The 13,070-nt window shown below is 45.8% G+C and overlaps 1 protein-coding gene across 8 annotated transcripts in view; it reads right to left on the bottom strand.

Annotated features, from left to right (window-relative positions):
- KALRN (kalirin RhoGEF kinase) overlaps nt 1–13,070 on the bottom strand; it is a 694,375-nt gene that overhangs the window by 1,805 nt on the left and 679,500 nt on the right. For all 8 annotated transcript variants that reach the window (XM_088024799.1, XM_088024801.1, XM_088024804.1 and 5 more), the window contains 4 exons: nt 12,702–12,833; nt 10,996–11,160; nt 8,990–9,068; nt 2,580–2,780 (listed from right to left, as the gene is read on the bottom strand). In XM_088024799.1, coding sequence (XP_087880925.1) covers nt 2,580–2,780; nt 8,990–9,068; nt 10,996–11,160; nt 12,702–12,833 — 577 coding nt within the window. The remainder of the gene's footprint in view (nt 1–2,579; nt 2,781–8,989; nt 9,069–10,995; nt 11,161–12,701; nt 12,834–13,070) is intronic.

Genomic DNA, 13,070 nt, shown 5'->3' with positions numbered 1-13,070 from the left:
TTGCAAAAGAGAGAAAGTCTTCGGAAAGAGAGAGAGAGCACTCTTTCTCAATATTCTGATGAACTGGAACCCGGTGGCTGCAAGGCCCTGCAAATATGTTTTGCAAATTGCTTTTATTTGTCAGTTTTTAGTTGGGGAAAATGGAAAGTGGACAAAGTTTGTCCTTGGCAGTCTTGACCCTCAAAATTGCCTTTTGAGCAATTTTCCAATCTTAAACACCGTGACTGAGAACATGGTAGGGGGAGCCAGCCAGATCCAGATTTGAATCCTGATTCTGCAACCTACAGGCTGGGGGTTTGGGACAAGTGATTTAAGCCCTGTGTTGGGATCTTCATCTTTAAACCGGGAGTAACAGTAACAGCAATACCACCTACTTCATTATGAGGGCTGTGCAAGAATCAAGTGAGACAATGAGGCATTTAAGCATAATTAGTATAGCAGTCATAAGTGCTCAGTAAGTAGTAAGGATTTTCAGGCCCCCTGTGCCCTCTCTAGCATCTGGAGTGACCAGATGTCAGACTGCTATTCCAATGTACACTGAGCTGTCAAAGGCACATCCCCGGGAAATGCTCAGGCAGAACAGCTTGAACCAGAGGCAGAAACCATCTTTGAGCACAGCTGATCTCCCGCCACCCCAGCCAAGTTTCCATTCTCTTCTCTAGCGTGTTCCTTCCCCCTGGTCTCTTCTCCGAAGCCTAGGACCCGGCCAGGGGTGGGATGGGAGTGATGAGCGTGGAGTGGAGGGGGACTGGGTTTATGAGATGCACCCCCCTGCACTTCTTGCAGCGCTGCTCCAAGACCTGCAAGCCTTCGCGCCAAGTTCACCCTCAGAGCTTTTGGGGAATGCAGATGCCTAGGCCCCATCCTAGCCGAGGCAATCAGAACCTCAGTTGCCTGGCAGAGAAAAGCTCTACCAGTGATTTGGGTGGCCACCAAAAGGGGGACCTCTGGTCACAGCACAACCAAGATTTAGCACAGGGTTTACCTCGGGCACTGCCTATCCACTCACCTTTCCTGAATCTCGAGTCCAACAAACACCTTCCTATGTTCTCACAGCAACCCTCTCCAAAACACGTGTTTCCTTCTCAGCATTTACCATGCTCAACTGAAACCATTCACTTAGCGATCGGTCCTCCTCATCAGACTTTGAGCTCCTCAAGGGCAAGAAGCACCCCTTCTCATCTTTGTTCCTTCCAGCCTGGCCCAGGTCCACACAGCGGCTGGCACACAGGGAGTGCTCAGTAAACGTTTGCTGAACTAGCTCAATCCACTGTTCATCTCATTTAATCCCTCTAACATCTCTGAGAAGTGGAAATAATTCTTCAGACTTCACAGATGAGGACCTGAGGCCCAGGAATCTAAAGACCCTGCCCTAAATCCCAGAGCTGGGATAAGAGCCCAGGCTCTTCATTCCAAGAATGGTTTCCTTTCCTTGCACTGTGGCAGCCTGGTAATCAGCACCTCCCCCTGGAATGAGGCAAGCTGGCAAATCCGAAGGGGCCAAGGTTCTGGGTCCACCATATTACCTTGATATACAAGTGATAATACTTGTATCATCACCTGGTATTAGGTTCTAGAAGGCTGTTTGTAAGTGTATTTGTTAAATCCCAAGTGACAATCGACCTACTACTACACAACTATATAAGAGATCACAAAAGAATTACAAATATTAATAGAGTTGGTTCTGTTTTCTCTTGTTTCTTTTCAACCAATTAAAAAAATGTAGCCGAAGATGTTTGCCCTTTGGCTGTCTTTTTTCCAACATAAATAAATGTATAGGTGACTGCCTCAAAGGCCCTCATCCACAAACACCTAGACAAACAAGCACCCAAGAGCCACAGTAAAATGACAGCTGAAAAGCTGTACGTGGAGGCGCTTCTCTTGTCAACAGAGGCTCCTGTGGAGACGGACACAGCACCGGTCTTGGGCGCAGGGTCATCAGCACGCATCGGATGACATCTCTATGAGGGCTCAATACTCCTGAGAGGACTTTGTTCTCTTTAGCCTCTGCTAGATGTCTGTGAACCACAGGACACGATCTCTGTTCTTAGCTTGGGGGAGGAGGGGGGAGAATGTGCTTTACTTGATGTGTTCTGAGGCCAAGTATATGGTTGCCTGAGTTCCTAGAAAATCTGGAATTAGTGGAATATTTTGAAGGTCAAGTTTCCACTTTAAAAGGAATTTCCTGGGTGGGAGACCATGGATGCCATGGCAGTGTATTGATGCTCAAACCCCTCTTTCATGTCAGGTCCACCCCTGTCAACAAGCCTATGGTCAATAAGCTCTTCCTACACCCCTGTCCAGCCCAAGAGGCCATAAGAGAAAGAACATGAGAATCCAAGGGAGAGAAATATGGGTTCAAGTCCCAGCTTCTCCATTTCTTAGTGGTAAGGGCCTTCCTTATCCTTGATTTTTCTAATCTATAAATGGGAACCACATTTGTATAAAAAGGACGGGAGAACGCACGTGACGTACAACACTTCGAACACCCTAAGACGTTGTATAAAATGTAACTGCCATTGCTGGGGGACAATAAATAGCCCAAACAGCTGGAGACCCTCTGAGACGTCTGTACTTACAGTTCCAGAATCAGGATGTAGGACGTGGGGGACTCATAGGTGTCGTGGAGAGTGATGTACTGGGGGTGTTGCAGGTGCTGAAGCAGGGCAGCCTCGTGGGCAGCCTGCTCTTTTTTCTTCATTTTTTTGCTAACAAATTTCACGGCGACATCCTTGCGTGTGGCTTTGTGAATGCACTTCTTCACTATGGAGAAACGGCCTCTGGAAAGGGAAAGCGAGAAAGCATTTTGCTAAGCTTCCTCCATCGACGAGGTATTATTTTATTCAAGGATGTGTAAAGTTTTATCTGAAGTGGTTAGACAGTAACACTTATTAGGAATCCTACTTTCCTATTTTTAAATTATAATTTTATCATTCAGAAAAGCCATGTTTCCTTCCTTAGCATTTCAGGGTTCTCTGAGATGCGAAAAACGAGTATCATTTTGAGTCAACAGATTTCTCTGTCACTTTGAACAGCACAGGTTCAGTTTTCTAAGCGGAGTATCTTTCTGTAAAATACAACAATAATAATAATGTTCATGAAGGAAGAATTGTACTCTATGGTAATTTCAAAAACATTTTTCTAAGAGGCAATTTTGTCCTTTATTTTATATTTATTATCTTGGTATTACAGAAACTCTCTAATATACACAAAAGTAGAGAGAATAGTATAATAGATCTGTGCACCCAGCAGCCAGCTTCAATAATTATCAGCATTTTGCCAACCTTATGCCATCTATTCCTTTCCTACCCTCTTGCCTTTTTTTCTGTAGTATTTTTAGCAAAATCCAGATATCATGTTTTTTCACTCATAAATACTTCAGTCATTTCTAATTGACAAGGACATTTAAAAATGTATAACCATCATGCCATCTTCACATCTGACAATATTAGCCACACCTAAAATAGAATGGTTCCCAGACTCCGCTGTAGCCCAGTAGGAGGTAGAAAGAAAGTGAAATAGAAGGGGGAACTGGTCAGCAACGGGAGCAGAGAAAGGGAGTCAGAGAGGTGACAACCAGTGCCATCCCAGGCCCATCCCTGAGGCGCCCTAACCTATGAGTAGAGGACTCAACCATCCAAAGAGCAGTCCATTCCTCCAGCGGAAATGGAGGCATCCAACACCATGGCCACCACAAACATTGTCCAACTGACTCCTTGACCTGGCTCTGTGCTCACCAAGCACTTTCAGACAATAATAGTCAGATAGTGTTTCTCCACTGTAGATTTCTGACAAAAGAAGAGAATATCATGGGACGCCTGGGTGGCTCAGTCAGTTAAGCGTCTGCCTTCGGCTCAGGTCATGATCCTGGAGGACCTGGGAGGGAGCCCTGCTCAGCGGGGAGTCTGCTTCTCCCTCTCCTTCTGCCCCTCCCCCCACTCATGCTCTCTGTGTGCCAAATAAATAAATAATAATAATAAATCTTTAAGAAGAGAATATGCTGATCAATAAAACAACTATTTGACAAATACTAATTGAATGCCTATTATGTAGCAGCCATTCTTTTTGCATAGTAAGCAAATATTTGGTAGAACTGGGAGTTCTATTCTATATCATAAATTAATAAATTACCATCTTTTTTTTTAAAGTAATCTCTATGCCTAATGTGGGGGCTCAAGCTCACAATCCTGGGATCAAGAGTTACGTGCTCCATTCCGCGTGGAGCACTGGGTGTTATGCACAAACAAGGAATCATGGAACACTACATGAAGAACTAATGATGTAATGTATGGTGATTAACATAACAATAAAAAATTAAAAAAAAAGAGTTACGTGCTCCACCGACCGAGCTAGCCAGACATCCCTTCATTATGTTTTTCTTTCTTTATTTGAAAGGGAGTAGGAGAGAGCACAAGTCGGGGGAGGAACAGAGGGAGAGGGACAAACAGACTCCATGCTGAGCATAGAGCCTGAGGCAGGGCTCCATCTCACTACCCTGAGATCATGACCTGAGCTGAAGACAGGAGTCTGGGGCTCAACCACCTGAGCTACCCAGGTGCCCCCATTCTGGTTTTTAACAGCACTCTTGTTTCATTATTAGAGATCACCCCTTCCAGGGGACTTTGGATGCATGAAAACAATTGAATCCTAGGGAGAGCTCACCTGAACTAAGTGGCCATGTTGAGGTGCTGCTATACCTTACTTTTTGTTTTAAAAATTTTATTTATTTATTTGAGAGAGAGAGACAGAGAGGCCATGAGGTGGGGGTGGGGAGGGGCAGAGGGAGAAGCAGACTCCCCGCTGAGCAGGGAGGCCAATGCAGGGCTCTATCCCGGGACCCTGGGATCATGACCTGAGCCCAAGACAGACACTTTACCCACTGAGCTACCCAGGCACCTCAATACCTTAGTTTTTTTTTTTAATCGTGCGTATCCAAGTGACACATCCCCATGATTTAAAAAGTCAACTATCTTCAAGGTTTCTTATTAAAACTAATAGTATCCATCCTCCCACACCCAACCCCATTTTCCTTACCTGAGAGGAAGTTTAACGTATCAGGTAATTATATTTTAGCTTAGTATTGGGGTAGTCTATGTTTGTGTGGCTACTTCTTGATGTTTCAGTTTTCATTATAATCTGTTGACACCCACTCCAGGAAGGGAGATGTTAGCCTCTCTCCCCTCCCTGTCGCCACCACATGACCATTTTCCCCATCCCCTGTCCTCCCAACAAAATGATATTTTAATCAATATTCAGTGTTTCAATTATTGCAACTAGGTCAGAGCTACTCACAGTTGCAGCTCCAGTAAATTGTGAATGTTTTTCTTTTTGTGATAGAATTTGGCCCCATTTCTGACAAAGACTGCCCCTTATGAGAACCACTCAAGGATTAGTCTGGGACTAATAAGTCACGGCAGGGGGACCAAGTGGTTTATAACATAGTTCCGTTCTCGAAGTCTTGCTCTGCTTCTGTGGGTGTGTTCTATCTGTGCACACCTTGAAAGCAGCCCAGGATTTGTGTTGTTCCAGGCACAGAATTAGGGGATCTCCTTCTTTAGCTCTCTTCTCACTGAGATTTCCCACACATTCTTTGGCTCCCATGGGTCCGTTTTTATAGATGGGAATCCCTCAGAGTTTTAGCTTCTTGCTTGGGTTAAAGCAATGAGTGAGAGAAAGAAGGGAGAGAGGGAAAGGCATTTTCCTGCTCTCTTCAGCTCAAAGGGACCCCCTTTCCTGTCTTTTGGCCAGAAAGATGGGTTTCCTTTGGAGTTGCCCCCTGTGCATGCTGCCCAGTTCCCTGGTTTGGCTGGCCCTTGGGTTAAAGCCCAACAAACAAACCAGAGACCTCACTGCCGCTGTCCTTGACTTTCAAGTTTTAACTGGGCTCCCCATTCTCCAGTTCTTTACTTCTCAGATTCCTGAGGTAGTTGCTTTTTTTGTATTTTGTCCAGGGATTCTGGTTCTCATCAGTGGGAGAGATAGGCCACAATGGGCTTACTCTGTCTTGGGGGGCACTGGAAGTTGGCTCATTCTAAAAGGGGACTAAACGGTGTTTGGAATCTCTGAGTGGAGGGGGTGCAGACAGCCTGTCAATTCGACCTTCACTGTAGGGTGATCTGAGTGGATGGTTTAGTGGGGAAAGCTCCAAAGTCAGTATCTTTAAGACTTTCTTCTTGGGCTGGTCAGATTTCCCAAAGAAAGATCCTCCTACTTCCTGCCTAGATCATGAAGCTGCGGTTGTCCACTTTTGGAGGCCGGGTGGTTGAGAAAGCTGGGGTCCTGAGTATCCAGCAGGGATATAGTCTCCTAAGGGGCCTGTTTGCCGGAAGGTTCTGCTGCCCCCAACTGTGCCAGTGTCTCTGAAAACAGAGGCACTTTGTTTTACCCTGTCTAGAGAATGGACCTGCCCCCGGTTCCTGCATGGGGGAAGGATCATTGTACCCTGCCAGTGGCCGGCAGGAGGCCCAGAGCCACACCCTCTCACACAGAGTTTCAACCCCTCCTTCCTACTTCTGGTTTGCAGAGGTACTTGATGTGGCCATTACCCCGGCCTTTGGGGAATTCTGCTGCAAAAGTTGCACAAGCTCTCACTTGATCCCACGACTGACTTGGACTGAGTTCTTCAGGTCTCCTAGGTCATTTGTCACTCTTTCACTTGTTTTCTGCTTCAAATATGTTACTAGCTATCTCTTCTTCCAGTGCCCTCATCCTTATGTGCCTGATTAGAAAAATTCCTTTAGTGGAGGTTCAGTGAAGTCTCAGGAAGGAGTGAAAACAGATGGCTGGGTTCAACCTGCCATCCTTGCCTAGAGGCCTGGCCCTGCTACCTTTTTGGATCCCGTATAGGTCACCAGTCAGCATTTCCAGGGGACAACTCTCTGGCTTCTTTACATTGCCGTGGTGCCTGTCTAGTTTATTTCCGGCTAACCATGCCATGCTCCAGTGCTCTTTCCTTTGGTAGATGGACTTTAGGAGCAAAGATATTTCTTTTGGCATCATGGTTTTTATACTATTTAATTACCAGAGAGCTATTTTTAACAAGATGGTCATATAGGCCTAGAATTCTAGGTTTAAGTGCAATGGAGGAAGTTGACCCACGTCTATGGCCCACAGATACCTTTTGTGTGTCTCACATCAGTATCTACATGTTTTATTTCCCTTCTGTTCACATACAGCATTTTTAAAGGATCTCCTGAAAATAGGAGGACTGTACTTGGAGGAGAGGAAAAGCTTCAGATGGTTGGGGATAAGATTTTTTTTTAAAAAACATCAATTGCCTTGAACAGATCAGAAACTTGATCTCCCCTTTGGGAAATACTAAAACATCATCTCTTCTAGGTAAAACATGCCTTCACCTATGGCTCTCAACAGCAAATGCTTGTCTTGGGAAAGAAATCACGGGTGCATCTAGGCGATACAACCAGTTTCATTTAGAACCAGGTGGGGATTCGATTCATTACAGGAGTTGTACCTAGCTTCACAAAACTTCACTATAATGGGGCAAACTAGATTTCAATGGCTAGAGCTTATTTTTGACAAAAATTGCTACAGTGAGAAACCACATGTTTGTTTTACTAAAAACAAACACAGGCTTAAGAATTGGGTAGGTCAGGGTTAGAATCCTGGCTCTACATTTGCTAGTTTCAAGACCTTGAAAAAGTTACTTAATTCCCCAAGCCTGGGTTCCTTTCCTGGAAATCTGCTCAAACACTACCTCATGATGTGGTAAGGATTACGTTAAATATCTCTCATTTAATATCTGCATAGTATCTGCAACCCTATAGATGCTCAAGAAGCATCATCATCAACACCATGTAAATTTCCATTGGCCTTTTTTTCCCCCTCCGGCCACACAAAGAGTGAAAGGAGAGCAAAAGTTGGTTTTTGATGAAAGGTATTATGATGAAAGGTTGTGAATTACATTGTGACTCCTGCCTAAGAAGTGGGAATAGCAAACATCTGGGCTCTTTCCACAACCTCTGTCACGACCACCCCACTCAGGAAACGTTATGCTTCATTGAGAGATATCAGTCAGAGATAGAGATGATGGTAATGGCCCACTGTTAGTGGATGCTCTTTTATTTACACATCCAGGTGGGGGTGGAGGACTTGTAAAAGCTCCCCACCCTCTCACCTAGACCCCATGCAAACCAATGCCCACATAGAGATGATCCTCCATTTTGTTTCTTTCCATCAACTATTTTCTGGGACAGATGATACATTTTTTTTCATTGTTTTGTTAAAAGTCATATTTTTATCTTTTCATTTTTGAGGACACGCTTTTCTAACCAAAATAGAGACAGAGAGACAGAGAGATTGTGTGTGTGTGTGTGTGTGTGTGTGTGTGTGTAGGGGGGATTGGACTGGAAATATCCATAAAACAATGTGATTGGGCTTGACATATGGACATATATAGAAACCTGAACCAAAAATTAGTGATTATACCTTCTTCTCAGGAACACATGGAACTTCTAACAAAAATTGACCATGCACTGCAAATAAAGCAAGTCCCAACAAAAGTCAGAGTCAGTATCACATAGATCAAGTTCTTCAACTACAGTGTAATTAAGTTAGACATCAGTAACAAGAAGATAATTTGTAAAAATCTCATACAGCTGGAAATTTTAAAGCATTTCTATTACACTTAGGTCAAAGAAAAAAATCATAGTTGAACTCAATGATAATGAAAGTGCCACATATCAGAACTCAGGAGATATAGCTAAAATTGTATTTTGAAGAAAAGGCTGAGCCTTAAATTCTTATATTAGAACAAAAGAAAGGCTGACAGTTGACAAGTGAAGCCTCCCCTCCAACTTAAAAAGTTCAAAAAAAGAGCGATAAAAATACACATAAATATTCTAGTTTTTTTCTTACTATAGAGAGAATACACTTAGTAAGGAGAAACAAACAACACTAAAAGCAAGTCGTTATTCTGATGTGATGATGTAAAGTGCCCATGAATGAAGGAATAGAAAAACGGGGTCATTACCTTCCAATTTCATTTAGCTCAGTATAAGCAGAATCAAAATTTTCCTTCCAGGAAATGGTGGCGCCATCAGCAGCAGCATCTTTGGAAGAGAGAGAATCCATTTATGATACTGAGGAAGCCATACAAGAATAAAGAAAAGATAAGCAGAAAATCTCCTGCATTGCCCCAATGCAACTCTTGTGACCAAATAGGGAGTCTAACTTAGTGGGGAAAATGCCAGGATTCTCTGAAATGTTATTTTTAAGAATATCATCCAAGGGGAAGCCGACATGACAGAATCAGACCCCCCCCCCCACCCCTGCCACCCATGCCATCTACATAAACAAGAGAAAACTTGGGACAATCAGAGATGTAATCTCTGGATATTTTAAAATAGAAATTTGGTAGAAAAAAAATCAGAAGGAGAAAAACACACGGAAGGCGTAGAAAAGCCAGTGAGAATCAGAGCTGCAGGGGGATGCAGTGGAGGTTAGGGGAAGAGTTACAAGGGCCCAGAGGAGGAAAGGAGAGACTGTGCTCAAAACATCCTAACCACTGCTCTGTCAGCCAGCTGCCTCAGTGATGAGCTTAGCTGGTATACTCTTTGGCAGCATTATCTTATATGATGTGTTAATTCCCTGGCAATGATTTATACACAGACACACGTGCGCAAGCATGCACACCAATACATATATGTGCGTCTCTTGGGACCAAGGCTCACGAGAAGGAACACATGAAGCAGAATTTAGTTAGTGGCTTGGGAGGAGAGAACTGAGCTGACAGCGAGGCTCTTATGACCCGGGCCACCTCAGGCCACCCAGAGCACAGCTGGGCTGAGGCTCAGGTGCCTTATCTATATGGAATTCTGATGAAACAGAGACCCAGGGCCAAGGTTTCCCAGTGAGTCATGGGTCCACGGGAGCAAGCCCACTGGGAGGGAGCTGAAACCCTGGGGACGGGCTGGGGAGCACTTCCAGAGTCAGTGGGGGTTGGGGGGGCTGGGCTGTAGCTGAAGGCCCTAGAAGGTTTCTGAAGCCCCTCTGGAGACTCCGGGATCCCCTTAACCCAGAGACATACAGGTCTGTTGTCTTTCCAGGGCAGTGACCTCCTCCTCTACCCCAACACAGACACGTTCCTTGTACCACGGAACACCTCAGGACTTGGAGATTTCTTCAGACTAACAAGTGTCCTCTTCCAAAATGTTCTTGGGACCAAGGGGGTGAGACAGTGAATAGGTGGTATTTGTAAAATACTCATGTGTAGCCAGTTATAGGTGTATCTTAATTATCCAACACAACCACATAAAAATGTATCCATCGTGAGGGGCGCCTGGGTGGCTCAGTCGGTTAAGGGTCTGCCTTTGGCTCAGGTCATGATCTCAGGGTCCTGGGATCGGGCTCCCTGCTCAGCTGGGAGTCTGCTTCTCCTTACCCCTCTGCCCCTCTTCCCACTCATGTGCACGCTCTCTCTCACGAGTAAATAAATAAAAATCTTTTAAAAAAACATGTATCTACCTTGAAAAAAGACATTCTGGGAAGGCTGGGGGTGGCGAAACTATCAAATACTCATTTTGATTCAAATCCTTCAAGCAGCTTGCTTCCCTCTCCCCAGCTTAAACTGGTAAGCGGGGCTGTCTCTAATGCTGTGAGGCACACTTATGCCTTGCAGGGGGTCCCAGGGGAGAGGAGGTTTGGTGTCCCCATCTAGGAAAAGGGGCAGACAGCATCCAGGTGACTCACAACTCCTGCCCGCCCCTCTCTGTTCCCGGGGACCTACGCAGGTGCCCAGGGACCCTGGCAGGCTCAGGGTAGACATGGGTGGCAGACCTCACTTTTGCTCCAGGACAACTGAAATCACACTTTTCATCAGGTCTCTGATACGTTGCTTGACGGAAGCCACTGGCAAATGCAGGTTACCTCCTGCGTGGTGGCCTGCCATGCCAAGGGCCAGCCAGCACCGATGAGTGTGTGAGCTGCCCGGGCGCCTTGCCGCCCCCGCCTGGGGTGCTGGGCATGGCCGGGACTCACCGTACTCGGGGAGTCGCACAAACTCCGAGGGCTCGCTGGGAAGGCTGATCCCCCAGGGGTTACTGGCGCTGACTCGGAACTGATAAGGACTCCCAGGACTGAGGTCCTCGACAACGAGGTAAGTGTCCAAGGTCGAAGCCACCGACTGCTGCCAGGCCTGGGAACCTAGCACAAGATTTCCGAGGAGAGGGAAAGAGAAAAAGCCAGAGGGACATTGTTTCAAAGACCTTCAGCAAACAAAGAAAGGGAAGTTGACACATTTCCATTCTAGGAACCTTTGTGGTTGCTGATTGGGCTCAGCAAGCCTGTGGGCCAACTGCAGCAGGTTTGGGCTCCATTTCCTAAATGACTGAATGGATCATGAGGGGCGGGAAAGCAGCTGGCCTAGGGATGCCGCTCATTTCCAGACGGGCATGTGTGAGGGTGAGAAGGCAGAGCTCGTACAGAATTTACAGAGGAACGTGTGGCAACTCGTTAACAAGGCACAAAAATATATCATAAATCACAAGATGCGAGAATATATGCATTGGGAAGTGGAAACAAACTAGAAGTGAACAAGCACTGAGCACTCCACGCACGTGAAGTGCTGTGCCAGGCGTCCACGTGATTCTCCCATTTCACTTCCACACTGAAATCCCCAGAAACCCTGCGAGGTTGGGAATGGGAGGAACCGAAGCTCAGAAAGATGAAACGATTTTTCTCATGAGAACTGCCTGAACATGATGAGCTAAGAACTGCACAGTGCGGAGGAAACCACTAGCTTTGAGAGACGCGTCCCCCGGCTCAGCTCGGACACCTGTGTGCTGAGCGGGGACGCGCAAGAGCGAACAGCTTCACAAAGACGCAGAAGTAAACAGCTTTGTAACTGTACAGGGCCTCCTCGGCAGAAGAAAGAAGACTTGAGATACTATGAGCAATGGAGAGTGCAACAAATGATTTTGGTTCTGGGCACAAACAGTGGCTGGAAATTCAGCTGTGTAATTCATAATGCGGTTCAGAGATGTGTTATTAACAACTAGAGCTAGCTGACAGCTTCTTATGTAACTAATTCGTCTTGATAATAGGTGACAGGTCCAGGTGTTTCTGACTGCTGAACTATGTATGCACCCTCAGCATGTAAACGTAACAAATTTAAACAATGAACAGCTTTTTAAAATCATTATACACATGTATGTATGTAAAATTGAGAGGTCACACAAAATGTGTATGCAATCTCTATTTATATATGTGATCTCTAACTTTTATCTGGGGGTGGGGGTAAAGCTCTGCTTCTGCTACCCTAGTTATCACTCTGGGAGAAAGATCACCAATTCGCAAACTTGACACCTGGGTTTAATGCCAGCCATGCTTCTTACTAATGCCTGCCTCGTGTTCCTTAACTTTCTTTAGGCCTTAGCCTCCTCATCTGTAAAATGGGCCTGATTGCCCCTGTCTGGGGAATAGGGCTTATTAAGGGCAGAAGTGCACACGAAGGCACTTTGAAATCTGCCAGGAGTCATTATCAGTTTGGCGAAAACCACTGCTAGAAGTTGAGATCAGAAGGCGGCTGTAGTCCAGCACTGAGGTCTTTATGCTGAGTTGGAAGACACAAGAAGGAACAGCTGATGAAAGGCATGCAGGTAGTTTATGACTCTGAAGGACCTCCCCTTTTGAGGAAGGGAAGAAAGAAACCACATAGGAGGGGGTAGTAGGGGGAGCCAGCGCACCTTCTTCTCTGTACTCCACGGTGTAACCGGAAATTGTGCAGTTTCCCGTGCTGGAGGGAGGCAGCCAGCGGAGGATCACGGAGGTGCAGCTTCTCTCCTGGGCGATGGGGCGGTTAGGGGCCGCTGGAACACCTTCGCAGACAGAAGTTATGGTCAAGCGCTATTTCTGCAGAATTTGGCATTTTGTACCAACGTTGAATGTTTCCTAGGAAACATGACCTTCCCCATGTCTCACATTTTTCCTACGGCCCTTTCCACCAAGTGGTACACCTTTCTCCAGGCCCTGGAGAGGCCTGACAGATACTCTTTGGGGTTAGAAGTTCTTCTTTGGGCTAAAGACTGCACGCCAGAGATAAAGCTAGACCTGGA

Source organism: Eumetopias jubatus, unplaced genomic scaffold (genome assembly GCF_037043125.1).
Source record: "Eumetopias jubatus isolate StellerSeaLion01/CBP00866 unplaced genomic scaffold, mEumJub1_p1.0 scaffold_1, whole genome shotgun sequence".
Classification (NCBI taxonomy): domain Eukaryota; kingdom Metazoa; phylum Chordata; class Mammalia; order Carnivora; family Otariidae; genus Eumetopias; species Eumetopias jubatus.
This window is presented reverse-complemented; position numbering and strand designations above follow the sequence as displayed.